Source organism: Patiria miniata, unplaced genomic scaffold (assembly GCF_015706575.1).
Source record: "Patiria miniata isolate m_02_andy unplaced genomic scaffold, ASM1570657v1 HiC_scaffold_20, whole genome shotgun sequence".
NCBI classification, from domain to species: domain Eukaryota; kingdom Metazoa; phylum Echinodermata; class Asteroidea; order Valvatida; family Asterinidae; genus Patiria; species Patiria miniata.
The window spans coordinates 32,915,588-32,940,625 of record NW_024037059.1 but is presented as its reverse complement, the minus strand read 5'-3'; the positions used below and the strand labels follow the sequence as shown (position 1 = coordinate 32,940,625).

Genomic DNA, 25,038 nt, shown 5'->3' with positions numbered 1-25,038 from the left:
AACTATACCTCAGCCAATATTGCAGATAACTGAACGAACTAGGTGTCTAAACCCATGTTTTCAAGGTCAGAGATCACAATAAAACTATTCTGGAAGTGACCACATGTGTCTGTGGCATAGGAATATGCAAATTAGTGCCGCTAATACCGGAAATCATGTTTTGGGCATATCTTGGCCAATATAGCACATAACTACACCAGTAAGGTGTCTAAACCCATGTTTTGAGGGTTAAGTATCATAAGAAGACCAGCGACGAAGTAACTACGTGTGTCTTTGGCATGAAATATGTAAATTATAAAGTGTCGGTTTATCAGATATTTGATTTTTAGCCAATATCTCGGCCAATATTGCACATAACTACACAAGTAAGGTGTCTAAACCCATGTTTTGAGGGTCAGGTATCATTAGAAGACCATTCACGAAGTAACTATGTGTGTCCTTGGCAGGTAAATATGTAAATTCTAAAGTGGCGATTTATCAGAAATTTGATTTTTAGCCAATATCTCAGCCAATATTGCAGCTAGTGTTGACAGAAGGGTTTTTGATAAGCAGTAATAATCAAAGTTGATTTTAAGCCATCATATTCAAAATAAACTGTAATATTGGCTGAAATTGAATATAATATTGGCTGAAAATCAAATTTTTGATAAACCGGCAATTTAGAATTTACATATTTTCATGCCAAAATCACACATAGTTACTTCGTGAATGGTCTTCTAATGATACCTGACCCTCAAAACATGGGTTTAGACACCTCACTTGTGTAGTTATGTGCAATATTGGCCGACATATTGGCTAAAAATCAAATATCTGATAAACCGACACTTTATAATTTACATATTTTCATGCCAAAGACACACATAGTTACTTCGTGAATGGTCTTCTAATGATACTTGACCCTCAAAACATGGGTTTAGACACCTTACTGGTGAAGTTATGTGCTATATTGGCCGAGATATGCCCAAAACATGATTTTCCGGTATTAGCGGCACTAATTTGCATATTCCTATGCCACAGACACACGTGGTCACTTCCAGAATAGTTTTATTGTGATCTCTGACCTTGAAAACATGGGTTTAGATACCTAGTTTGTTCAGTTATCTGCAATATTTAGATTTTTCGGTAATGGCGGCACTAATTTGCATAAAAACAATACGTGGGACATTTTTTGAATTTTTTAACATAGCAAATCGTTTTCTACGCATTTTTTCTGACCTAGAGACGTTGATTAAAAATTGATTTCCGAGGGTGCACGATACCCCCCTTTTCCGACTGAACTAATTAGGTTTTTATTTATTTGAGACTTCTGTTTGCATTGTATATTCACCTAACTTTGACCTTCCGGTTACCCGGTAAGGAAAGGTTGGGCGGTGCCGGTGTCACATGAAAATCGGACTTGTATGAAAATCGGACTCTTTTTCCCTTTTATTGGTTAAACCCTCTCACGTGACCGGTCCCTCTCCTAATTATCTATGCATGAGCATGCGCAATACCACCAAAGAGTCCGTATTTCATAAAACCTCAATTCATGCTACACCGGCTTCACCTTTCAAAATCAAAAATGTTCATCAAGGTATGGTCTATTGGATGACAAAGTATGAATATGATTGTTTTTTGTTGTTTTTCCTGATTTACAAATGATTAAAGGCGGTCATGTTTTGCATTAAAATGGCTTGTAATTTGATACCAGATGACATCATCATGCAGGGGCATCAATTCCAATTCAAATGTGGCGGGGGGGGGGGGGGGGACCATTAACAACCAAAGTCAAGAATTATTAAGCACTGTGCATGAAGCACACATGGCGAGCATTGTGATGTGAAACCCTTAGGCCAAAAAAAAAAACCACTTCTGCTTCCGATTACATGCCTTTCAAAACAAGGGTAGGTACCGTAGGTTGGCATTTTTTTTGGGGGGGGGGCACTGTTTTGGGCCAATTTTTTTATGCGCAATTATATGCACATTTCAGCCTAAACTATTTCCATTACAATTTACATTATAAAAGCTATACAAAAAATATGGCCACAAAAAGTGATAAAAACTTACCTTAATTATTGTTGAAAATATTTATGTTCGATAATTCTTTAAAATAATGGAAAATTCAGGTCGTGCACAAACTGGCCAACACTGTTCTTACACAGGGTGGATACAAAAAAACGAAACCGAGATATTATTGCTAATTGGAACAGAAGCACCGTAGGCACATGTGAATCAAAGGGAGATATCCTCTATTAGGGTTGAATCTCCTCTTTAAAATGACACCCTGATCATGTCATTACATTCACGGTTGACTGAGCAGTGACCAATTTTATGAAAGGGTCTATTTAGAGACTTGCACCACTTTTCAATTGTGTTTTTTTGTTGTGTCAATTGTCACAGAGTGAAAGGCTATGGTTGCCAATCAAGGCAGGTGGAGAAAAAAGAGATTTCACCATGAAAAGTGGCGCTTAGTCTCTAAACAAGTTTTTTTTTATCCACCCTGTATTGTGCAATATAAGCATGCGTAATGCACTATATATGGTGGGCGACAAACCTCGTTTTTACGGTAGGAAATTTCAGTGAAACTCGCTGCATCGTATCACTCCAAATACGAGTAGTACGACCTAAAAATAGATTCATGAACACGGTATATACACAGACAAGAGAGATCAAGTTCTGTGAATTAACTTGCAAAAATGTTCTTTCTCTATCGGTGTTTTCTTGGCATTTTTACAATGTCTAATCCGACCGGTGTCGAGGGTGCAGAGCCCCCTTAAGCTCCAGAGTCTTAGGCATTTTGAAGATGTCGGGAGTATGTTCAGCATTCGTGGCATATTTTTGTACATCATATTACCAGTTTTCCAAATTCAAACTATAATGTTAATGTTTCACTTAATTACTTGTTTTTGTGATGGTGTCCAGGAGGTGTTTGTTTAGAAATAATACAAGTTGCAATATTTGAGACATACTTTTAATTTATTCCATTGCAAAATAATGGCTTAATAGTAGAAAGTGGATAATACAGCCCAACTAGACATATGTTTGTGGACAAACATAGGGCTGTTTCGGTAGCTTTTTGTGACATGTGACATGTGTTCCATCAACGAAGGATGTGTAGTTCTGTTTATAATAAATGGTGGCATATAAATGTAATAAATGTGATTCCATTCGCATAGGGCTTTGAATTATGACGTCACATGTCACGTGATGACGTCATGATGACGTCACATAAAGTTTCATCTATTACTATAATATTATGTTAAAGAACAACTTAGCCAGAGCAAACATCGTGGAAAGCAAGTTCACGTCTTTCACCAATTTTAAATTACAAAGCACTTCCGGTTTCAACCAGAAGAAAGGGTCACGTGATTTATTTGCACATATTTAAAAAATGAAGACCCTCGATAATTTTATCAATTCCTGCAAAAATCATGTTCAGGTCTCGACCACCTAATTTTTTCTACCTATTACACATCCCGGTCTAGCCACATACCAAGTTTCAACCCAATCAGACTTACAGTTCTGTAGATATAGGACTTCATAATATGCATGTAAATTTTCAAAAATCAATAAAAAAAATTAGGTGATGACGTCATCATGACGTCATAGTCTTGACATAATTTTTGTATGAGGGTCTTCCTTGGCTGTAACGTTGATGACGATTCTAGATCGCCAAGTTATAGAAATGGTGGCTTGAAAACGTGTACTAAGTCAATGGGCTAACACGTGTACAAAGTTAACGGGCTAAAAACAAAATCCCACTGCAGAAAAATTGCACCTTTAAATTTGTAATTTGCCTTTGAACTGAAACATTTTTATGAAATATTACTTGATATTCTGACCCTTAGGAATATGTTCAATCGAATGACAGCGCGAAAAAAAATACGATTTCTCTTTCCTTCTCATAGTAATTCTCGGCTGAAGTTCAGAACTACTCAGTAAGATATCAGTGTTGTATAGGTAAAGACTTGTGGGAAAATCCCAATGCAGAAAAACTGCACCTTTAAATACGTAACATAGGGCTTTTCGGCATTATGATTTTTTATTATACGTCCCTGACTATGCGCTTGCACGAACATAAAATCTGTCAAAGTTAGCCGAAAATCGGCTAAAACGGTCACTGTGATATGATGTGGACAGGATTTGACCTCGGCAACACGTGCTCTGCAGGCTGACTGTCATTACATGTACGATGTACATGTACAGTATGTGCGTAACGTACGTGTATGTACAAATAGACGTTCTGTGCATGTTTTAGAGCAGATGTATTGTCAACCTGAAGTTTTAAGTGTGCGCAGGGCATGTCCGAGTTCGCTTATTGCCTTGAAACTTTGAAATGTGTTAGACCTACCCTTAAATCGACAATTAAAGTAAAAACTAACATAAAAACTGCCATGGTTGATTTTTCAGGAATTTTCAAATGAAAAAGGGTCTTTTTATTATAACTTCCGGTCTGATGACGTCATCCGCCTAAAACTTCGCACACGTCTTAAGTGGGTCAAGGTCATCATATACACTAATATTTAGGCGATTCCGACAAACTTCGCTACAGACATCGATTCAAAATACATTTTTGCAAATTTTCAACCTGACGCTAGAGGGCGCTCGAAGATTGCATGACGTCATTGGTAGATGATTTGAAGAATACTTTTAGCCAAGAGACTAACACCGTTAAAAGCAAGTTCATATCTATTACCATTTTCAAATAATAAGCCACTTCCGGTTTTGGCCTTTTTCGACCGGAAGCAAGGGTCACGTGATTTCACGCACACTGAATGAAATAAAGACCTCAACCTACTCTACCACTTGCCGGTAACAGAATGCTGCGGACGCGTACGGTTGATTTCTTATGCATTTTTAAATATTAAAAGTGTCACAATTTAATTGCCTATAAATACACACCGGATGACGTCATCATGACGTCATCATTACACAATGTTGTTTGAATTAGGGTCTTTGCTTGGACAAAGATTGGTGCAAATGAATTACTGGCAAAGAGTCAAAAATTCCCTTTGAAAATCGACAATTTTTTTTCGATTTCTGTGTACAAAGTCTATGGGAAAAATTAAATATTCAAAATTCTATAATAAATTAGTCGATGACGTCACGATGACGTCAATGTTCGGCACACAACTTCAGATGCTGGTCTAAGTGCGTGCAAAGTATAAAGTCAATCGGATTGATGTTAGTGCCCAAAGTGCCGGTGACAAAAAAACGTGTACAAATGCTATGGGCAAAATGACTGAAAAAAAAAAAAGAAAAAAAAGAAAAAAAAAAAAATCTTAACGAAAACAAAGGCTGTTTCGGCAAAAGTGCCGAAACAGCCAAAAAATCAGCAAATTGAACATAGCGTGGCAAATGAAGATGGGATTGGTATGCAGCTTTTGCAAACCCTTGCTTGAGGTTCACCGAAATTGTCCTGTTAGGACATAGGCTTTATGTACAATAGGGATCATAATGGTGTGACTCTACCTAAAAAGTTGGCCTAAAGCACCGGTTTCTCCCTCTTCTTTGACGGACACAAGTCTTGAACAAGCTGTGTTCATATATTTAGAAGGCATGTATTTCCGGTATCTAAGCGAAATCCTACCCTTTAAATTAATTGGCAAGGATACTTGCAACTTTCAACTTAAAATATATGTAATAATATGGCAAAGGTGCAAACTTAGTGATGATTATGACCAAATTTGTTATGATAAAAACATTTTTAAAAGCGTCATTGTCATCACTGTCATTGCCATCATCATCAAAACGTCAAATGGCTACCCAGAAATGAGCTTTTCCCTCTCCCCCACTTGTGCTCCCCAACCCAACTTTTTTGTTTTTAAAACTCATTGAGTGTACTTACATAAAATGAGGCCACCCCAAGTTCCCCCCCCCCCCGATGCAAAAACTCACAAATCGAAAAAAATGTATAAAGAGAATCACCACTCCAAAGTGACATACAGTCCTATCGTCTACAGTTGTATGAAGTGTGTGTTAAAACTTTTTTTTCACTACTATAAACTAATAAAATCATGACTGACTGAATACTGATTTTAAACCTGCCAAACTCCAACAGCAGTATGTAATACAAACATTGAACAAACATTGACTGCTTAATGTAGTGTAATAGAACTATAGCTTCCCTCGTACCAGTGATCCATGAAGTATTCTATTTTTCCCGAGGCGAAGCTGAGGGAAAATAGAATGCTCCATGGATCACCGAGGGAGGCTAGTTTTACTACACCACGAGATAAAGCAGTCAGTATTTGTTTTATAACACCTCTCCCACAGATTCTGCTTGATTTTAAGGGATAATTGATTAATTTAATCTAATACGATTAAAATGTACCAGTACTTCTGTTTGAATACAAAATTAGTTGAATATTTACTAGCACTTTTCCAAACTACCCCTTCCCAAACTGTTTGAATCCAGCTCTGTAGCGCAAGCAATTCGGAACAATACCAGTACATGCACAACGCAGTGTTTCCCCTGCCCATTCAAACTTGAGGCGGCCCACCTCGCTACTTTCAGTAACCACCTCACTCAATTATTACCAATATCACCACTCGCTGTGAAGATTTGCAATAAAGGAAATACTAATTGAAACACTTTCATTTTGCGGAATTGATGCGGCGACGCGGGTTTTTTTTGGGGGGGGGGTGACTTTTTTTTTCCAAGCTTTTTATTTCAAGCTTGTATCTTGCGGAATTGATGCGGCGACGCGGGGTTTTTTTGGGGGGGTGGTTTTTTTTTTTTTTTCAAGCTTTTTTTTTCAAGCTTGTATCTTTCTATAAATGTTGCTATTTATCTTGCTATAAATATAAATTTGTTCCCTTTTGCCACTGCATTACATCCAACATTTGAATTTTGCGCACATCATGCGTATGTTGCACGCTTTATCGCAAACTTGCTTGAAGACTTTAAACTGCACCCAAAAGGTTTCAGCGTTCTGCGATCATCAGCTGATAGCGTTCACCATCACGCGACTAGTACTAGTACACATAGTATGTAAAGAACCATATTAAGTCCAAAGTAAAAGTACTTGTAGGTATCTAAGCACCTTCACTTATCTGAAATATATGAAACTAATACTAGTCACTGACTAGACTCTAGTTTTACTCGAGTCTCAATTTTTGGTGATTCGACTCGAGTCCCTAATGACTCGACTCGACTCGAGTCACTGCGAGGAAATGACTTGACTCAACTCGAGTCCCTCATGAGAAGACTCGACTTGAGCAAAGGCTAAAAGGACTCGAGTCGCAAAAATAAAAGCAAAAAATGTTTGCAATGACTTAGCAAATTTATGTTCATGTCACTTTGCAAATACAGTGCGGTACAGCAACCGCTTGTTGATGTCGTGTACAAACATACGTGTCACAGACTCCCACCTTGTGGTTTTGGAACGCACAAAAATACTATCCCAGAGCCGACTTAAAACACATTTTCTAATTCCTGTTTTCAGCATTGGCTTTGGGTGATTTTTTATATAGCTCTTGGATTTGAACGCCGGCTAAATTTATGCCCTCCTTTTAAAAATTAAATAGATACATGCCAACTGTTTAAAAAATCCGAAACAGTTTTGTATTTAACGCAGTTTGGTTTTGATGTCAGCGGTCATGCAGCCAAAAAAATAGACCCGAAGCCAAACCAGACAGCCTATATAAGATCGAAGTTTCACTTCTTGTTCACTATTAGTGATACAAATGACTCCCATGTCTTTATTTGTTATATAGTGTGCAAATATTCGTGACTCGAATTGACTCGAGCTAAATATTTGACTCGCCTCGACTCGACTCAACCTTCTTGACCTAATGACTCGACAGTTGAGCCAATAAATGGGATGAGTTGAGACAGTTGAGCCATTTCTATTGGTAGAGAGCCCGTCACGTTGCCAGTTTTAAATGCATGATAAGTGTCACATCAAATTTGGACTCCTATGAAATCTGGTGCCATTTTTCATTTTATTTGTTGAATGTTCACAATCCTCATGTAGGCATGCGCAATGCATCCACCAAGTCAGCATTTCATATCGTAACACACTGGCACAGCTGCATTCTGTTCCACATCGTGCTGTACACGCGATGCGCGCGCCAATCTTCACATAAGGAGTTGTTTACCACTACTCGTGAGACTGGGGGGTATCCCAAAAAACATGAAGCAACATTGTTGACCAAAATTGTTGGAAATTTATATATTTTGACCAGTTGGAGTCTGGATGTTGATAATTGCGAGTCCAACATTACATATTCCTGTGATTGTGTTTTAATCTTAATTACCCTCGCATTCTGTTCGGGTAATTATCAGCATCCAGACTCAAATCGGTCTTAAACAGAGTGTTTTAAACTGGCCAGGCAAACATTTATTCCCTTGTTAATGAATTTTTCATGTCCATGTCCTTTCAGTGGAACTTCCTACCGAACCCCCTACTGTACCTTCAACTGTGCCTCCTACTGTGCCAGCAACTGACCCACCAACTGACCCACCAATTGACCCACCAACCATCCCCCTGACAGCTCCCCAAACCGATGCTCCACAGCCACAGACCTTGCCTCCAGTTGGCCCTACTATTGGTCAGCCCACAGACTCTCCGGATTCACGGACGACTCCCAGTCTAGATGCTATAATGAGTACCGATGTGCTGGCCATTGATAGCACCTCGGAACCACCAACTAGTACAATTGATGACCAAGGTATTAACCTTATGTTAGTCCCTCTATAGTTTCTTTTCCTTTCAGATCACATTCAGCCAGTACTAAATTCTACACTATTGAGCTACTTGGAGGGTCTAGTAGCTATGCCGAGTGGCATGTTTTACATTTGGTGAACATACTATCAGGCATGACAAGCAGGCATAACAAGAACACTCAATGTTCATTACTAACTAACTTTTTTGACCACACAAACTATGTCATTGCTCGATTTGTGCATTTGTCTGATACAGATACGGTCATGATGTGTCCTGCTTATCAGGGGGCTCCTCTGGAAAACAGAACGGGTAGCGAGACAATGACTGACATTCTTCTCATCAACACTGGCAATCCCTTCAACTGCAGTGGTTTCTTGACCAACATTAGTTATTTTTCTGCTGGCGACCATGCATTGGAAGTCAGTATATGGCAACCTAATCACAATCCAGACACAGATGAGTGGCTGTACAGCTTATCTGCCAGGGCCGCTCTAGAAGGAGCACACCCGGGGATTGCATCAGTTTCACTCAACAGGGATGACTGGCTTCCTTTTGGTCCTGGGGATGTGATGGGAATCCGCTTCCAGACCTCACCACTGGTGTTCAGCGATGTAATCTCATCAGACGAGGAAGCCACACTTTGGATGAGATGGAATCTTGAAGATGGAAGTGTAGCTGGCTCCATCATGGAGAAGAGGGACACGGTCAATGCCACTGCTCTCAACCGTACTTACTCCATCTCTGCAACCTTGAGAGGTACCTTACTTAAAATCACCATAAGAAATAGTATGCGTGCGGGATATGTATGCCAATCAGAAAATAGTGTACGTTAAATCACCATTTTGCATGCGTATGTTACCTCATGCTGTCTGGCACATCTACCTCATCTGGCACACTTTGGGCAATGTGCATTGCACATGAAAATGTTAACATACTGTATGTATGTGGGTTTCGTGAAATAACCTCACAAAATGGTGATTTAAAAAGCAAGTTTTTCTGAGCCCTATACGTATTCCATAAACATACTATTTCTAATGGCCCTATTATAAGGGGTTTGAACCTACAAATGGACTCATACTGGAACACATAGGGTGGTACATTACTGCCTGGTGTTGTTGAGTTGACAGCATGAGGTAACAATTTCATATGCTGCTAAGCAACAGACGTTGCTCAGCACAGGAAATACTAAATAAAAAAAAAAGGAGACCAAGCAAAATGCCATGCAGTGTATATGACTTAATTTGTGACTGTTGCTGAACTGATTATGGCTGAGCAGATTAATTTGCTTACTGATGTTTTTGGATCAGTAGCCCCATGGAATTTGGCACACCCACACATACCTTCCATACCTCATGTGGACATTCCTTTGTATTCATGCAGTTAATAAAAAAAAAAGAGAAAAACAATTTTAGGTGCACTGTGAACACTTTTTCAACCCAAACTTTTGATCATGGTTTTGTACACTGTTCCTCTTCAGTTTGCTAACCCCAAAAATGCCTCTAAAAAGGCTTTTTCACAGAGGGGCAAACGTTGTGTGGACGTGGGTAAGTCCAAAAACGTTCACACTTCCTGCACCCTGTGGACCTCTATTGTTACGAGGTCCACAAAGAGTGTGCAGTGTTACAGCACCCATGCACTCAAATCCGTTCCTAGATGCACAACACAAATCTCCAATTTATAAAAACTTCATAAGGAAAAATTACGTTTCACGTAAGAATCCGCTCCTAATGATTAAAACCTTCGAAAGATCCAATAAAATTGTCATCGAAACATTGTCATCGAAATTCATGTACACATAGCAATCCACTCTAAACTGCACCGACTGTGCACAAGTACTGCACATGGTTACACTATGCATGCCATGCATCGTGGGCTACACAATAAGCCTAGTGCATTTCATCATAGTGTTTCCTTAAATCATCTCACAAAAAACACTACTTAGACTTCTTAAACTTCTCCAGAACTATCATCACACCAGTCGATAATCATAAGCAGATAAAATAAGGGAGTCTACAATGAACATCATCGTATGTCATTGTTTTTTTAAATGAAACCGATGAAAATTATTTGAAAAAGTTATGGCAGTTTTGAATATTAATTAGGGCATTAAAGGTCATTTGCATACATTTACATACATAATTAGTACAATATAAGCCAGTTTCAAATAAATATTAGTGGTGGAGTTGTTTATAACTAGAGGAACACACCAGCCAAATTTCAGGTTTAAGATTTTCCCTAAAACTCTGATTTCCCTTAAACTCTGATTTTGTGGTCCTGTATCTCACAAAATGTGTAACCAGTGACTGTGAAACTTCGTAGATGACAAAACCCTGTAGAACCTTTCAGTTCTGCGAAAATAGAATAAAGAATGCATTAATTTCTAAAGTTATTGTCCAGTAAAAATGGCATTATTTCAGAAAAATGACTGTAAAGTGAGTTTTTAATATACTTTTTTGTACAAAAATGAACAATGGTGGGATTTTGACGCGCTATTTTAAAAAAACAGGAATTTTCTGTTGGTGTTTTACTCTCAAAATTGCATGCTCATCCTTCATAGATTGTACAAAAAATACTTTAAAACCTTCAAGTTGCTATAAATTTGAGTCTACTTCACTCTACTTACCTGTAGAGCAACACTACTTATGCATATTCCCCCTACCGGCAGGTATTTTCGCTAAGAGTTATATACAATAGCGCCCTCCGGCGCCCTACCCATAACACCCCGCGGCATGCGTGCCTCGTGAGCGTCCTCTTTTCTCTTAGCGGCAGGTCGGGTAGGACGTGCGTGAAATAGCTCGCTGTTTGCCTCGTCATTTACTACCCTTTTTTGCGTTTAAGAGAAGTATTTAATAAAAGATTTAGTATTCATTAGTTTGTAGAGTTTTCATCATCTTCTTGGTTTCGTTTATTTCATAATTATGAAGCGTTTGGGGAGGGCCGATCTGTCACTAACCGGGGGGAATTCCTCTCCCACGGGACGGACCGAGTCCTCGGGGGACTCTGCCGTTAACGCTACGTCGTTACCGCGGCAGCAGTCTCTCGTCCGACACCCTCAGCCACAGTCGGCTGGGGGAGTTGGCAGTTCCGCCGATCAGTTAAGGGGGCCTCGGTCACCTTCTCCGGTCAACTCAGGCGAAACACCCAAACTAAGGGCACACTCCGGCAAGGTTCCTCCAAAACATATCTCCTGTGCCGGAGCAAAGCCTAAGAAGGGCCGTCAGGGCAAGCGTGGCTCGGCAACGAGCGCCGCTGTGGCACCTGGCCCTCCCCCGATCACGGGGCAGCCCGAGGGGGCTAGCCGTCACACTTCGGTGGGCGCTAGTCACCCGTGTCCTCCTGACACAGTGCCGAACACCACTGGTTGTCGGGATGGGCTATTGCGCGGGCTACCGGCCCGTTCAGTGCTCGCTCAGCCCACGGGGCCTGAGGCGCTGTCGGCCGGGTGCATTATGAGCGATACGGAGCCGATCGCCCGGGGGGATCCCGGGCCGACGGCCCCCGTGCCATCTCGCTCAGAGGGACTACCCTCATCATCGGAATTTTTCCGTTGTTCGGGGGTCCCGGTGTCCCAGGTGTCTTCCGATTTTTCTTCGGACACACCTCGGGGCCGTTCTTCTAAGAAGAAGAAGAGTAAGAAGAAGGCTACACGTCGATCACGCCGTTCTTCTTCGGAGTCGGACGACTCCTCTGACCGGTCCCGCCGGGGCAAACGCTCCCGGGGGGAGGACGCGGTTTCCAGAGCAGATTTCCTGCAGGCTTTCCAGTCGATTTCTGATACGCTATCGGCTATGTCTGCAGGCCGCCGGGCGGGCCCCATTGGGGGGCCCCCTGCAGCGGTGGACTACGGCCCACAGCCATCGGTTGTTGGGCCCGCATCGCAGTCTTCAGTCACCGGTCACGCTTGGGTGGCCCGGGAACAAAGGGACATACCGCACACAATTAGTCGTGCTCCCGCGTCCCCGCCTGCGGTGAGAACTTCACAATCGTCGTTCGTTGGCCACGGTTGGGTGGCCCAGGCACAACGGGATATACCACACGTGGTTGACCGTACACCGGAGGCCCGGCCTGCAGCGAGTGTCTCGCATGCATCGGCCGTGAGCCACGGTTGGGTGGATCAGAGGCCGCGGGATCTACCGTGTACGCTGGGATCCCCGCCTGTATTGAGCATTCATCCATCCATGCAGTATGGCTCTGAGGAAGTTGTCCAGCCGCTAGCGCGTGGCTCGGTACAACTCGCCCCTCCAGACGACGTTCGTTCACCGGAGTCAACTCGGCCCTCACAATCGGCTGAGTCATCCGATGACGACGAGGAACCAGACCGATTACAACGGCTGTCTATCTCTGAGACGGAGCTCCGTTTAGTACAGAGGGATATGATACGAGTACTTCATCTACCCTCCGCTGATGAGCCCCCTCCGCCCGATCATAAATCTTTCAAGCGAAGGACGGGCTCCACATCTAGCAGTGATAAAATATTCCCCATACTTCCTTTAGATCAAGTATGCGTGGAACATATCAACAACATCATGTCAACGGATAGATGGCGTCCGTTTCTCAGACGGGAACGAGATTATTTTCGTTTCCCAGCTGAAGATTTTGCGAAGTTTTTCACTCCGCCTACTCTCCCCGACGCAGCAAAAGATAAACTTGCGGCCGATGAGAGTGGTTCGTCTTCCAAGCGACCCTTTGCGGACAAATCACGTTGTAAACTTGAAGACGTTTTGAAGAAGATAGACACAGCTTCACGTTTTGGCTCGCGGTCAACGTCTTTCTTACTTCTTCTTACTGAATATTTAGCCGTGGGCTATGAAGAGGACTCGCCGATTCCAGCGGATATGCTGACTGCGGCCCTTCATTGCCTTGACCATGGTCTACGCTCAGTGCTTGATCAATTCGCACGAGTGTCGGCCCTATCAACGTCCACCCGCCGGGGTAACGTGCTCGATGCACTGTTCCTCCCGTCGCAGGGTGCTCGAAAAAGACTTGAAGATCTCCCCCTGACGGGCACGGATCTTTTTGACGGGAAATTCGAAGATCAGATGCGAGATGAGGCCAAACGTCTGAAGGCTACGGAGAAAATCAACTTCAAGAAGCCTCCAGCACCGGCGTCCAAACAACAGCGTGGTAAGGGCAAAACATTTGTCATTCCCCGCCGCAAACCTCTGAAATCTGGTCGCGGTGGTTTTCGTGGCCGCACGGACAATTCTTCCGGTGCGCGCGCCACGCAGGCCCGCACGTTCTCTGGACAACAACGGCCCCAATCCGGTCGTGGTTTCCGGGCACCGGCCCCCCGCTATCCCGGGGGCTGGCGCAAGTGACTTAGTAGACTCGTGGCGGCCTCCCGCCGTCGGACCCGTGGGAGGCCGTCTCCGAGACTTTGCGGGGTCCTGGGGTTTAATTACGTCCGACCGGTGGGTGCTCGACACGATCGGGTGCGGCTACGCACTCGAGTTCTCGAGCGCCCCCCCGTCGGACATGGTCGTTCGACCGACGGTAGTTCCGTCCGATCCTACCAAACGTCTCTCCCTCGAAGGGGAGATCAGTTCCCTCCTCGGGAAACGGGCAATTCGCCCGCTCCCTCCGGGGGAGACGCGGTCGGGCTTCATGTCGACCTTCTTTCTGGTACCCAAGAAGGAGGCCGGCATGTGGCGCCCGATTTTAAATCTAAAACCCCTCAACAAATTTATTCGGCCAAGACGTTTTCGCATGGATACGCTCAACATCATACTCCAATCGATTCGTACACCTGCATGGGGAGCCAGTCTCGATCTGAAAGATGCGTATCTACACATTCCTGTCAGACCAGACCACTGGAAGTTTCTTCGTTTTCAGTACGAGAACGTCCAGTACGAGTTCATGGTTCTTCCGTTTGGTCTAGCCACCTCACCCCGAGTCTTCACGCGTGTGGTGAAGACAATCGGGGCCGCATTAAGAAAACAAGGTGTGATGATCTTCATGTATCTGGACGATTGGATCATTCTTGCTCAATCTCAGACGGCCGCGTCGGCGGCACTCAATCTGACTTGGCATCTAGCGGCGGATCTCGGGTTTATTATCAACGCCGAGAAATCCCATCCACATCCATCCCAATTCCCAATCTTTCTGGGAGCGTCACTCGATCTCCAGAGGGGATTGGTTCGGCCTACGGAGGAACGAATTGTAAATCTCCAACAGTGTGTGTCTCTGTTTCTCCCGACGACCATGGCCCCAGCGCAAGCCTGGCTAAGGTTGCTCGGTCTTATGGCCAGTATGGTAGATGTGGTGAACTTTTGCAGACTAAGGATGCGTCCCATCCAATTACATCTGCTGTCCTTCTATCGGCCCAGTCGTCATCACATACGTCATCTGGTGCCGACCACACCTTGGCTAATACCGCACCTCCGTTGGTGGCTCGACAATGCCAATCTCACGGAGGGGCACGCTTTTCACAATCCCAGGCCGTCAGTGACCATCACGACAGACGCGTCACTTTTTGGCTGGGGGGCCACCCTCCACCCGCGCCAAGTAGCGGGTCGGTGGGGGCCCAAAGAGTGCTCGAAGCACATAAATGTGCTGGAGATGTTGGCAGTCATCAATGCTCTCCAACGTTTTCAAGCATCAGTGACAAACCAGGTAGTCAACATTCGTTGCGACAATGCCACAGTAGTGGCCTACATCAATCGACAGGGAGGCACGCGATCCGCCCAACTATGCGCGCTCACGTAGAATCTCTTCCACTGGTGTATGGACCACGGAGTAACACTCGTGGCAACTCATCTCCCAGGCGAGGAGAACGTCACAGCCGACGCTCTCTCCAGGGGGTGGGTCGTTCCGACGGAATGGACACTGCGTCCGCAGGTTGTCCAATCACTTTTTCTGTTGATCGATCGGCCTCATGTCGACCTGTTTGCCTCTCGAAACAACCACCAGTTACCGGTATACTGCGCAAGACACAACGACCCTTGCGCATGGCAGACAGACGCACTGGCAATACGGTGGGACAGACTACTTGCGTACGCCTTTCCCCCGTTCTCCCTCATACCGCGAGTACTGACCAAAGTGGAACAGGAGGAGTGCAAGATCCTCCTCATAGCTCCATTTTGGCCACGCCAACCTTGGTTCCCGAGACTCATCAAGCTCTTGGTTCACCGCCCGGTGATTCTTCCGAAGAGGGCAGACATACTGTTCCAGCCCAGCTCGGGTTTTCTTCACCCGGCCCCGGAGGATCTCCACCTGACGTGCTGGGTATTATCAAGCAATCCTTCCGCACGGCGGGCCTTTCTGAACGAGCTGCGGCCATTGCAGCCTGCAGCCGGCGGGAGTCTACCAGGAAAATTTATAACAGTAGATTACACCATTTTTACAGATGGTGTAGAGCCAGGTCTCTGCGTCCCTCCGATACTTCTATAGGAGAGATTGCAGACTTCCTAGTAGGCCTCTTTGACAGTGATCTTGCTACAGCCACAGTTAAGAATTATCGTTCGGCTATAGCGGCTATTCATGGAGGTTTCTCTGACGGTTCCTCTGTGTCAGATAATCAGAATCTTAGCCAACTTATCAAGGGGATGTTTGTGTCACGCCCCCCGACACGTAGGCTATTACCATCGTGGGATCTCTTTGCTGTCTTATCAGCCTTATCGAGACCCCCGTTTGAACCAATGGGCAGCTCAACCTTGTTGCAGCTGTCGGTTAAAGTGTCATTTCTATTAGCAGTGGCTACGTCTAGAAGACGTAGCGAGCTGCATTCGCTTACGGTGGAGACAGGTCATATCCGGTGGGAACCAGGGGGTGTTCGCCTGGTTCCTAAAACAGGTTTTCTGACCAAAAATCAGTCAGAATCATTTTCACCTCCTGACATTTTTGTGCCGGACATCAAATCCTTTTCGTCTGTCTCTGGTGACAGACTTTGGTGTCCGGTCAGAGCCCTGAAGTGGTACATTGATAGAACTAAAACGCTCCGAAGCGGCCATTCACAGCTGTTTATAACAACGACTCCACCATACCGACCGGCCTCGCGTGATACAATTTCCCGCTGGTTGGTTACGGCCATCAAATCAGCAATAGACTCACCAACAACAGATTCCGTTGGGTCAGTCCATGCACATGAGGTCAGGGCAGCTTCTACTTCCTGGGCCTTTTTTAAGGGTGTTTCTATTAAAGATATCACACAGGCAGCGTGTTGGAAAACCCCCAACACCTTTACAGAGTGCTATTTGAAGGATGTCCTCCAGACGGAAGGCAGAGCCGGGAGAGTGGTGCTGAAGGCGGCGAGCCGAGCATCATCAGGTCCACAGGATCCTCTCCTACCCGGGGCTTCCCTAGAATAGGTGAGTCTCCTCATCCTGGCTATTTACATTATACATTACATTGTATTGAATATAAATGTATAGCTAAACACTCTTGTAATAAGGTCATTGGTCTTGGACAAGTTACCTTCTTTTTATACAGTTTACCTTGTGCATGGGCTTGGTTTGAAGTGTTTTAGAACTTGCTTTAAGAAGTGTCGTGTACTAACAGTACTCTTCTTTGCAGGATTCAGCTGTATTATATATTATATTTATTATTATATAATACTTTACATTATGAGACGTTCCCCCTAACGAGGGCTGACATCTCGATTAACATGTGAGGGTAATTAATATCCTTTACATGTACAGTTCTTGGTTTTTTCCCTGTCCGCCTTTGGACGGAACAGTGGGAGCCATCTGGGGTTACATTCCATGTTCCATGCCCCTGTGAGTAAGCAATAGCATCTCGCATGGCCCACCTCCTTGACGGTGCTAGTCTATGCATAAGTAGTGTTGCTCTACAGGTAAGTAGAGTGAAGTAGACTCCCCCCCCACAGAAGTGTGGTTGGGGTCTACGAACGAATACTTACCTGTAGAGCATCCCTCCCTCCTACCCCACTCTTCTCGATGCCTTGGGTACTTTGTTGTATTCCGACTTAGCGCTCGAGAAAAGAGGACGCTCACGAGGCACGCATGCCGCGGGGTGTTATGGGTAGGGCGCCGGAGGGCGCTATTGTATATAACTCTTAGCGAAAATACCTGCCGGTAGGGGGAATATGCATAAGTAGTGTTGCTCTACAGGTAAGTATTCGTTCGTAGACCCCAACCACACTTCTGTGGGGGGGGAATATATAGCGTCACAAAAGTCGTAATTAATTACTTTTCATAAAAATCAACTATTTTATCCAAAAATAGTCAATATTTGGCACTTTTTTTTTAATCGTAACTCAAAAACGGCTAATTGAAATCCTATAAAGTTATACATTTTTGAAAAGCACTCAATGAGATCTATCCAACTGTAGCTGTTTTAAGACCCTTTTACGATTGCTAAAAATTGGTTGTCGGGCCTACTATGAGAAGACTGATTCCCAGTCCCAATGGTATCGACTGTAACAGAGGGCGGGAACCAGTCCATCCTGTGAGAACTCCATTAATTGTTGGGCCACAAATAAATAACAATTTGTGAGGTAATTTTTCTGTAACTTAATGGCGGCCAATTTGTTTGGGGTTGATGTCTCTTTCAAAGTGACAACTTTTGTTGCTGCTTGAAAAATAGCAATTAAAAACAAAATCTAATTTTTAGGTGAAATTTAGACACTACATCTAAAGTCAAAAAGTTCACAAGATTGTGCTTAATTGAAAAACTGAAATCCCTGACACTGTCTCTATTTCACTCCCTCATACAGTCCTAGCACCAACGTTCAGTTCCACAACAGTTAAAGTTAAAAGCTTTTGATTATTAGTTGGTCACTGCCATTTTTTCACCTTTTACTTGTAGAGTTAACTCTCGTTTTTAATTGGAAGATGAAACTTGACTTATAGGTTCCAATACTAATGATCTAGTCTGAATACTGAAGATAAGGTGACTTTCTTTCAGACAAAGCTCACTGTCTGGTCCCAAATGTTCCCAACATTGCTTCCACCGATGCCATTGTACCTTACGTGTACGAGGGAGACGACTACTTACTAGATTGCAGAGCGGGCTACCGACCAGTTGGAGGGCGAGTTTACATGTGTCAATCTACTGGGAGATTTGATAGAAACTTGGAATGCCAAGGTACAGTTGAAAGGCCTGTTTCTAAAATTTTGTATTGGTACACTTCGAAAGATTGTGACATTTATTCAGCCCATTTAAATTTCATTCAAACCACATAAACTAACAGGTGGAAAATCAAAAATGAATGTATTTCACTTGTCCTTAAAGAACACTATTATTTTAAGTTGTTTTAACTATGCATAAACATCAGGCTTAATTATTTTGTAGCAATTCCTACCAATTAAGTAGCACCAAATAGATATTTAAACTTTGCTTAGTATGCATTAAACATTTGTAGCTGGAATGAAGCAATGGTATCCGTCACTATGACTGCGACTTTGATTTTAAAAACAAACGTATATATCTGAAGCATTCCTCAAACAGATTCGTGTTGACTTTTTTCACTTCAACATTGTCTTACCTGCAGTTTATACTTTTCCTTATTTGAATAGACGATGGAAGTTCCCCATTACCAATCTTCACCGTGGTGATCCTGTGTAAGTTAGCTAAGTTATAATCTAAGCAATTGCACGCTTGCTGTAAGGACTGAGCATAATCTAAAATTCCATAACTTTAGAAGTAGAATCTCCAGTGCAGGGAGACACAAGCAAGTATGCAGTTAGTCAAAATTCATAACTAGAAAGGTTGAAACTCCATACTATCAGCCCTACAACAGATGTAGACTGCCTTGGTAATGTCATTTTATTTCATAGACTTGGGTGAATTTTGGTTGTGATTTAAATCAGGAACAATTTAGATTGACATTTGACAAGGTCACATGCTCTTCAGAACTGCAGGATATGTAGGGTGCAAACCACCAAAAAGCTGTAAATTCCTGCATGCAAGCTCTTTAATATTTTGTGATCCCACAGGTAAGTTTGAATAAGAGGTCCTTGCGGCCTACACTTGGGACAGATTGTATACATATTTCTGAAGATCGAGAAAATTCATGACTATAGGTTAGTAGGTTTTGGAATTATGGCTAATTAATTATTCATGACAATTTTTCACTACGCGGCAACCCGTGGTCCAATTTTTATGTTTTTGGTATCAAAAGATGCGCAAAGCTCGAGGCTAAAAAGTCATAACAGCTCAGGTTGCGAAAAAATTTTTTTTAGAAGCCATCGCTTTTAGGGTTAACAAAAAGCCCAAACTTGTGGGCCTATTTCCCATAAAGGTGGGGGGCTACATTTAGGCCTCGACCAAGAGATTGACATTTGGTTAAGGGGTGGTTTGGGGGGGGGGGGATGTAAAAAAAATGATACGGCTATCTCTGGTAATATTCAAAAGAAAATTGTCCTAGAGGTCGTAATCTTTCATTTCCAGTGAAAAAAACCTGCTCCTGAGCGCTTTTTCTGGTGCTTTTTCTGTCTGATGCTGTGTTATTTTCTGTGAGCCACATTTGGTGGAGTGAAACCAGTAGCCTATAGTCACAACAAGTCTGATGATATTTTTCTTTCGTGCAGTACCTGATGCTTAAATTGGGTTGGCCTTTCACAATTTAAATGACCATTGAACTTTGACCTTTTTTAAAGGTGTTGTTGTCTTGGTATTGATCTGTCTGACTGTGTTTGTCATCACCTGCATGATGATGTGTTGCAGTTCTGGGGCCAAGCGCTCTGGGGAATCTGCACCTGCCAATGTGAAGATGGAGGCTGACACCAGGTTTGTCGGAATGGTTTCTACTAATATTCAATTTATAGGCTTTGACCCAGCTCAGGAAGTTGGGAAGGTACACTGTTCCCCTCCCCTCCACCACCCCATCATCAACAAAAACAGGAACGATCCTATACAAAACATAAAATGTTGAAAATACACAAAAAATAACAACGTATGGAAAAATTGGTAAGTACACAAAGAATCACAGAGTGTGTTAGTATGTGTGCAGGTTGTGGAAGAGTTGAAATGATGTACGAGAAGTGATCCTTTTTCTTGGGCCCCTCCCCTTTGTTTTTAATACGTGGCTGAACAGAGTAGGCATAAGGTACAGCTAGGCTATTGGTACTCAATACATGGGACTTGATTCCATAACAATTAACTGGTAATTTTGGTGGATTCAGAAAGGGTTTTTGAAAATTACCTATTGAGTTAATGGTATTTTCATAAATCAGACCCAACATTCACCCAAAATTGCTGATTGCTAGGTCATCATGTAAATGCCGCTTGCCACAATAATGGCCTGAAGAGATTGAACATTGATGCTTGCAACTTGGGTTGGTTCATGTGCTAGATGTGTGCTGGTATGGTGTTAGCTGTTGTTTTAACAAAAGATTTACCTATTTTACATGTATATACCATCATCTAAAATATTGACTGACTTTGAGAAATTGTAATATTTTGTTAAAACAATTTGTATCTGTTGGCAGCTCCAAGTCTATAGACCAGCCAGATGCTGGCATGGGTGATACCAATAGCATGGATGACAACCAATTCCTCATCAACATTGACTCAGAAAATGGCGAGCCAGATGAAGTTGCCAACCCTGTGGCAGAACAGGATTTGGAAGTGCCAGCGCCCGAGGAGACTTCACCCCTACCGGACTCAGATGCCCACGGCATGGAGAATGGCATTGCTAACCCAGAGGCCAATGTGGAGGGCACCCCAGTCATGGAGAACCCTGTTCATGATTCTGATGTAAGTGTCTACCGTCCGTTTGTCTACTCAACTCCCACGGGGGGACTGCTGGCTGAATACCCTCCCCGTACTCCTCCCCCTGCTCCCCCTGTGGCCCCTCCCCCACCTCCAGTTGGAGGTACTAACACTGAAATCACCCCTAGCAACCCAGTGCCCCTTGCACCAGTGCCACCTCCGCTCTACCTTCAACCTACCATCCCAGTAGCGCGTTCTGATCAGCCCCCACCGGATAGTCCAGATACTGGGTCCAATGCCGCCCTCATTAGCGAGGATCAGTCAGATACTTTATCTAATCCCAGCCAGAGAGGGTACTCTTCGAGGCGTATTGGCCAGAGCATTTCCTCACGGCTCAGCGTCTTTGAAAACTAAATGCTTCATTTATTATTTGATGAAATGCAAATGCAGCAGCCATCTTGAATTTATGATGCCATTTTAGGCAAACAGTTTCCAAAATAAGTTGCTCAACCTTTTCAAATCAGCAATTAAAGTCCCCTTTTTCCGCGATTTTGTGGGTATTTTTCGCCAAAACCCTTTCTTTTTGCGAGTGGCTGTTTATTTTAACGTCCGTGGAAAGGAAATAGCTGTAGTTATTGTCTAACATTTACCACGATAAAGGTTATGAACAGCACCTCCATAGGAAGATGGTGTCGGCCCCCCCCCCTCCCCATTGTAACCTCAAGCCACTCCCACACACCCCCCTAGGGTGAGAACCCTGGCTACGCTGCTGCATTGTAATATGTTATGTAACAAATCATTTAACCTGGAATCGTCTGTGGATGGTACACCATTCTGCGTTTTGATACCATTTCTCATTCATAAAAATGACTACACTTCTGAGTTGCAGCTCTAGTGGCTTTTTTCGGGACCATTGACAATGGGCATGCGCATGCATACACAGGCTTTTAGGTTGCTATTTTATTGGGCTCTTTCTTACTTTTCCATTAGATTTTGGATATCATCAGATTTTATTTTGACTGCTCCCAAAAATATTTCCTTGCCCCCCAATTTCCCCCCAAATTTTAGAGTCTGGCGCCGCCACTGCTTAAGGCTGCATTTTTTCTAATAAAGGTGTCATGTTGAAACAGTACTCACTTGCATAAACATTAAATAGTGCAAATTAACTGGAAACAGTTGCATGATATGTTTCATTTTTGCTAATCTTTCCCCTTTCTGTCAGTCACTTTTTATGCAGCTCATTATCTCCTTGACCAGAAATGGTTAATTGGATTGAAAATTTCAATCTTGTCCAAATTGATCATGTGCGTTTTTTATACTAAATGACAAATTGACTCGGCATAAGATGCGACTTGGCAAACTTATTATTGTTTTGTTTTGTTGTTCTTAATATTTTTGGGGGGAAATTTAAGAAATTAATGATTGGACAATGTCTAACATTTCCTTTGATAACTTCAAAGGTCTAAATTTAACAACTGCCTGTGAACATCTGAAGAAATGCTTTACATGTTCTGGTGAGTTGTGGTGATATTCCTGGCTTAAAAGGTAATGGACCATTTCATCAGCTTGGTAAAGGCTTTTATCATTAATCCTGTAAAATCAGTCACCTTTCATGTACATTGCTATCACCCATAACCTTGAATGATTCATGTAGTTATAGCAACAATATCTTTTGATAATCAGCAACTAAAAACAATTAATCAACCTGTCTTAATTTGGTGGTTTGTCTTGTGCCTCTTTAGTTTTGGTTGAGAGTTACTTCTTTGTCCCATACTCATGGATCCCGATCCTTGCCTGCTCCCAATCAATTCAAGTTTTTCAGACATCGTTTTAAACAAAATCTGTTGTAATTAATGCCCAGTTTTAATTTACTCATTATATGCTGCTGTACTACTCACACTACAATTGATTACAAATGAAAATATGACTGATATATATAGTGTAAATTAATTGTAAATAATGCGTAGACATATATTTTTACTAAAATCATTTAAGGCAATTTTAATGTTATATTTATAGGTTGTACGCTATGAGAAGCACCAATAGTAGTGTACAATCTAAAGTTTATCGCAGAATACATTTTAAAGTTGTATTCTTTTGAAGACATTTGTTATTGTTGGTTTTGTTTTGTTTTTTTGCTATTCGCATACTCAGTGCTGTACCCAATATCAAATCTTCCTGACACAAAATCCAACTGACAAAAACAGACTGTGATTGTCTTACCTTAGGATGTGTTGGAGTAAAGGAGAGATGTATTCACAACATCCTATGAAGTTGAAGGTGTGTCGCATGACCTGATGATGGATGAGTATGCCAATGTAAGACCGTGTCTAAGCACAAGTTATTATATGGGATACTGTTACAAGTTTCCCAACATTGTTAGTACATTATCTTTCAAACTGTGGTGGTGGTCATTTAAGTATTCATCAAAAGGAAATTCATATACACTCAAGACAGTTTACCCATTCCTACTGGTCAAGAGCCTGTCACATAGGTGGTTTTAAATGGTTGATAAAACACCAACTGGTTTTATACACTTTTCCCCGGCACTGCTTTGTTCTGCGCCACATTGTGCAGTATGCACCACGCGTGTGCGAATCTCCATGGACTTATTCACGAGAAAGCCATTTTGGTCGGGTTCCCTGAATGTATTTTATTAACCCTAACTCCCTAGGGGGTGTGCAAAATTGTTGCATGGGAGGATGCCAGATTATTTATACATTCTAGCCTCACTTTCGTTTTTTGTGACTTAAACATTAGGGTATATTTAATCACAAATTGTACATTATTCATTAGAGCAGACTGGTATAATGCGTCATTAACTTTGTCATTACTTTCATTTCTCTTCGCAAGTTCTAAAAATAACAGCGTTGCTGTTGAAACCCCTCAGCCAGAGTCAAGTTATCATCCGACAACCATTAACCTTCAACTCAACATGGTGAACTTGACCTTTGGCCTTTGACCCCAGAACCAGTCCCAACTTGCCTGTACCCAAGGGCAACCCCCTACCTAAGTCAGACACCAAAATCTCATTTCTAACTCAAGTTATCATCCGGAAACCATTTACATTTAACTCACCACGGTGACCTTGACCTTTGACCTTTTGACCTCAAAACCAATCCCAACTTGCCTACTCCCAAGGGCAACCCCCTACCAAAGTTAGACATCAAAATCTCCTTTCTAACTCAAGTTATCATCCAGAAACCATTTACCTTTAACTCACCACGGTGACCTTGACCTTTGACCTTTTGACCTCAAAACCAATCCCAACTTGCCTACTCCCAAGGCCAACCCCCTACCGAAGTTACAACCCCAAACAACATTTCTAACTCAAGTTATCATCCGGAAACTAAGCTGCCCGGACGGACGGACGTTCCAGCCAGACGGAATTGTGGGGTGATAGCATTGTGTTCCCATTATCCCTTTTTCTAAAGATTCCCTTCTGGGGTGATGTTTTTCTTTTGTGAAAAAAGTGGGGTGATGTGTCCTGAAAGGAACATCACCCCACAAGGGTGGTATGGTCAGAACGCACAGACATACGGACGGACGGACGGAAGCCCTAGGCGATGACAATACCCCTCGAGCCTCTCGGCTGAGGGGTAAAAATGAAGATTTTACCTCACTTTACATTCAATATGGTCGACTTGTGAATAAGGCCCATATAAAGAAATTTTTAGTACTACTCACGTGAGGCACATACCATAAAGCTGGAGGGGTGTTTCACAAAACATGAAGTAAACTTGTTGAAGAAAATCGTTGGAAATTTATAATTTGT

At 42.8% G+C, this 25,038-nt stretch overlaps 1 protein-coding gene across 9 annotated transcripts in view; it reads left to right on the top strand.

The window, feature by feature from the left end:
• LOC119728719 (soluble scavenger receptor cysteine-rich domain-containing protein SSC5D-like) overlaps positions 1-24,325 on the top strand; it is a 58,198-nt gene extending 33,873 nt beyond the window's left edge. For 3 of the 9 annotated variants that reach the window (XM_038201059.1, XM_038201061.1, XM_038201060.1), the window contains exons 7-12: positions 8,368-8,655; positions 8,907-9,407; positions 18,516-18,695; positions 19,127-19,171; positions 20,210-20,339; positions 21,041-24,325. In XM_038201059.1, the coding sequence (XP_038056987.1) occupies positions 8,368-8,655; positions 8,907-9,407; positions 18,516-18,695; positions 19,127-19,171; positions 20,210-20,339; positions 21,041-21,677 (1,781 nt within the window). In that variant the 3' untranslated portion in view covers positions 21,678-24,325. The remainder of the gene's footprint in view (positions 1-8,367; positions 8,656-8,906; positions 9,408-18,515; positions 18,696-19,126; positions 19,172-20,209; positions 20,340-21,040) is intronic. The other 6 variants (XR_005271134.1, XM_038201064.1, XR_005271133.1 and 3 more) reach the window with 6 other exon arrangements.
• Positions 24,326-25,038: the final 713 nt, after the last annotated feature.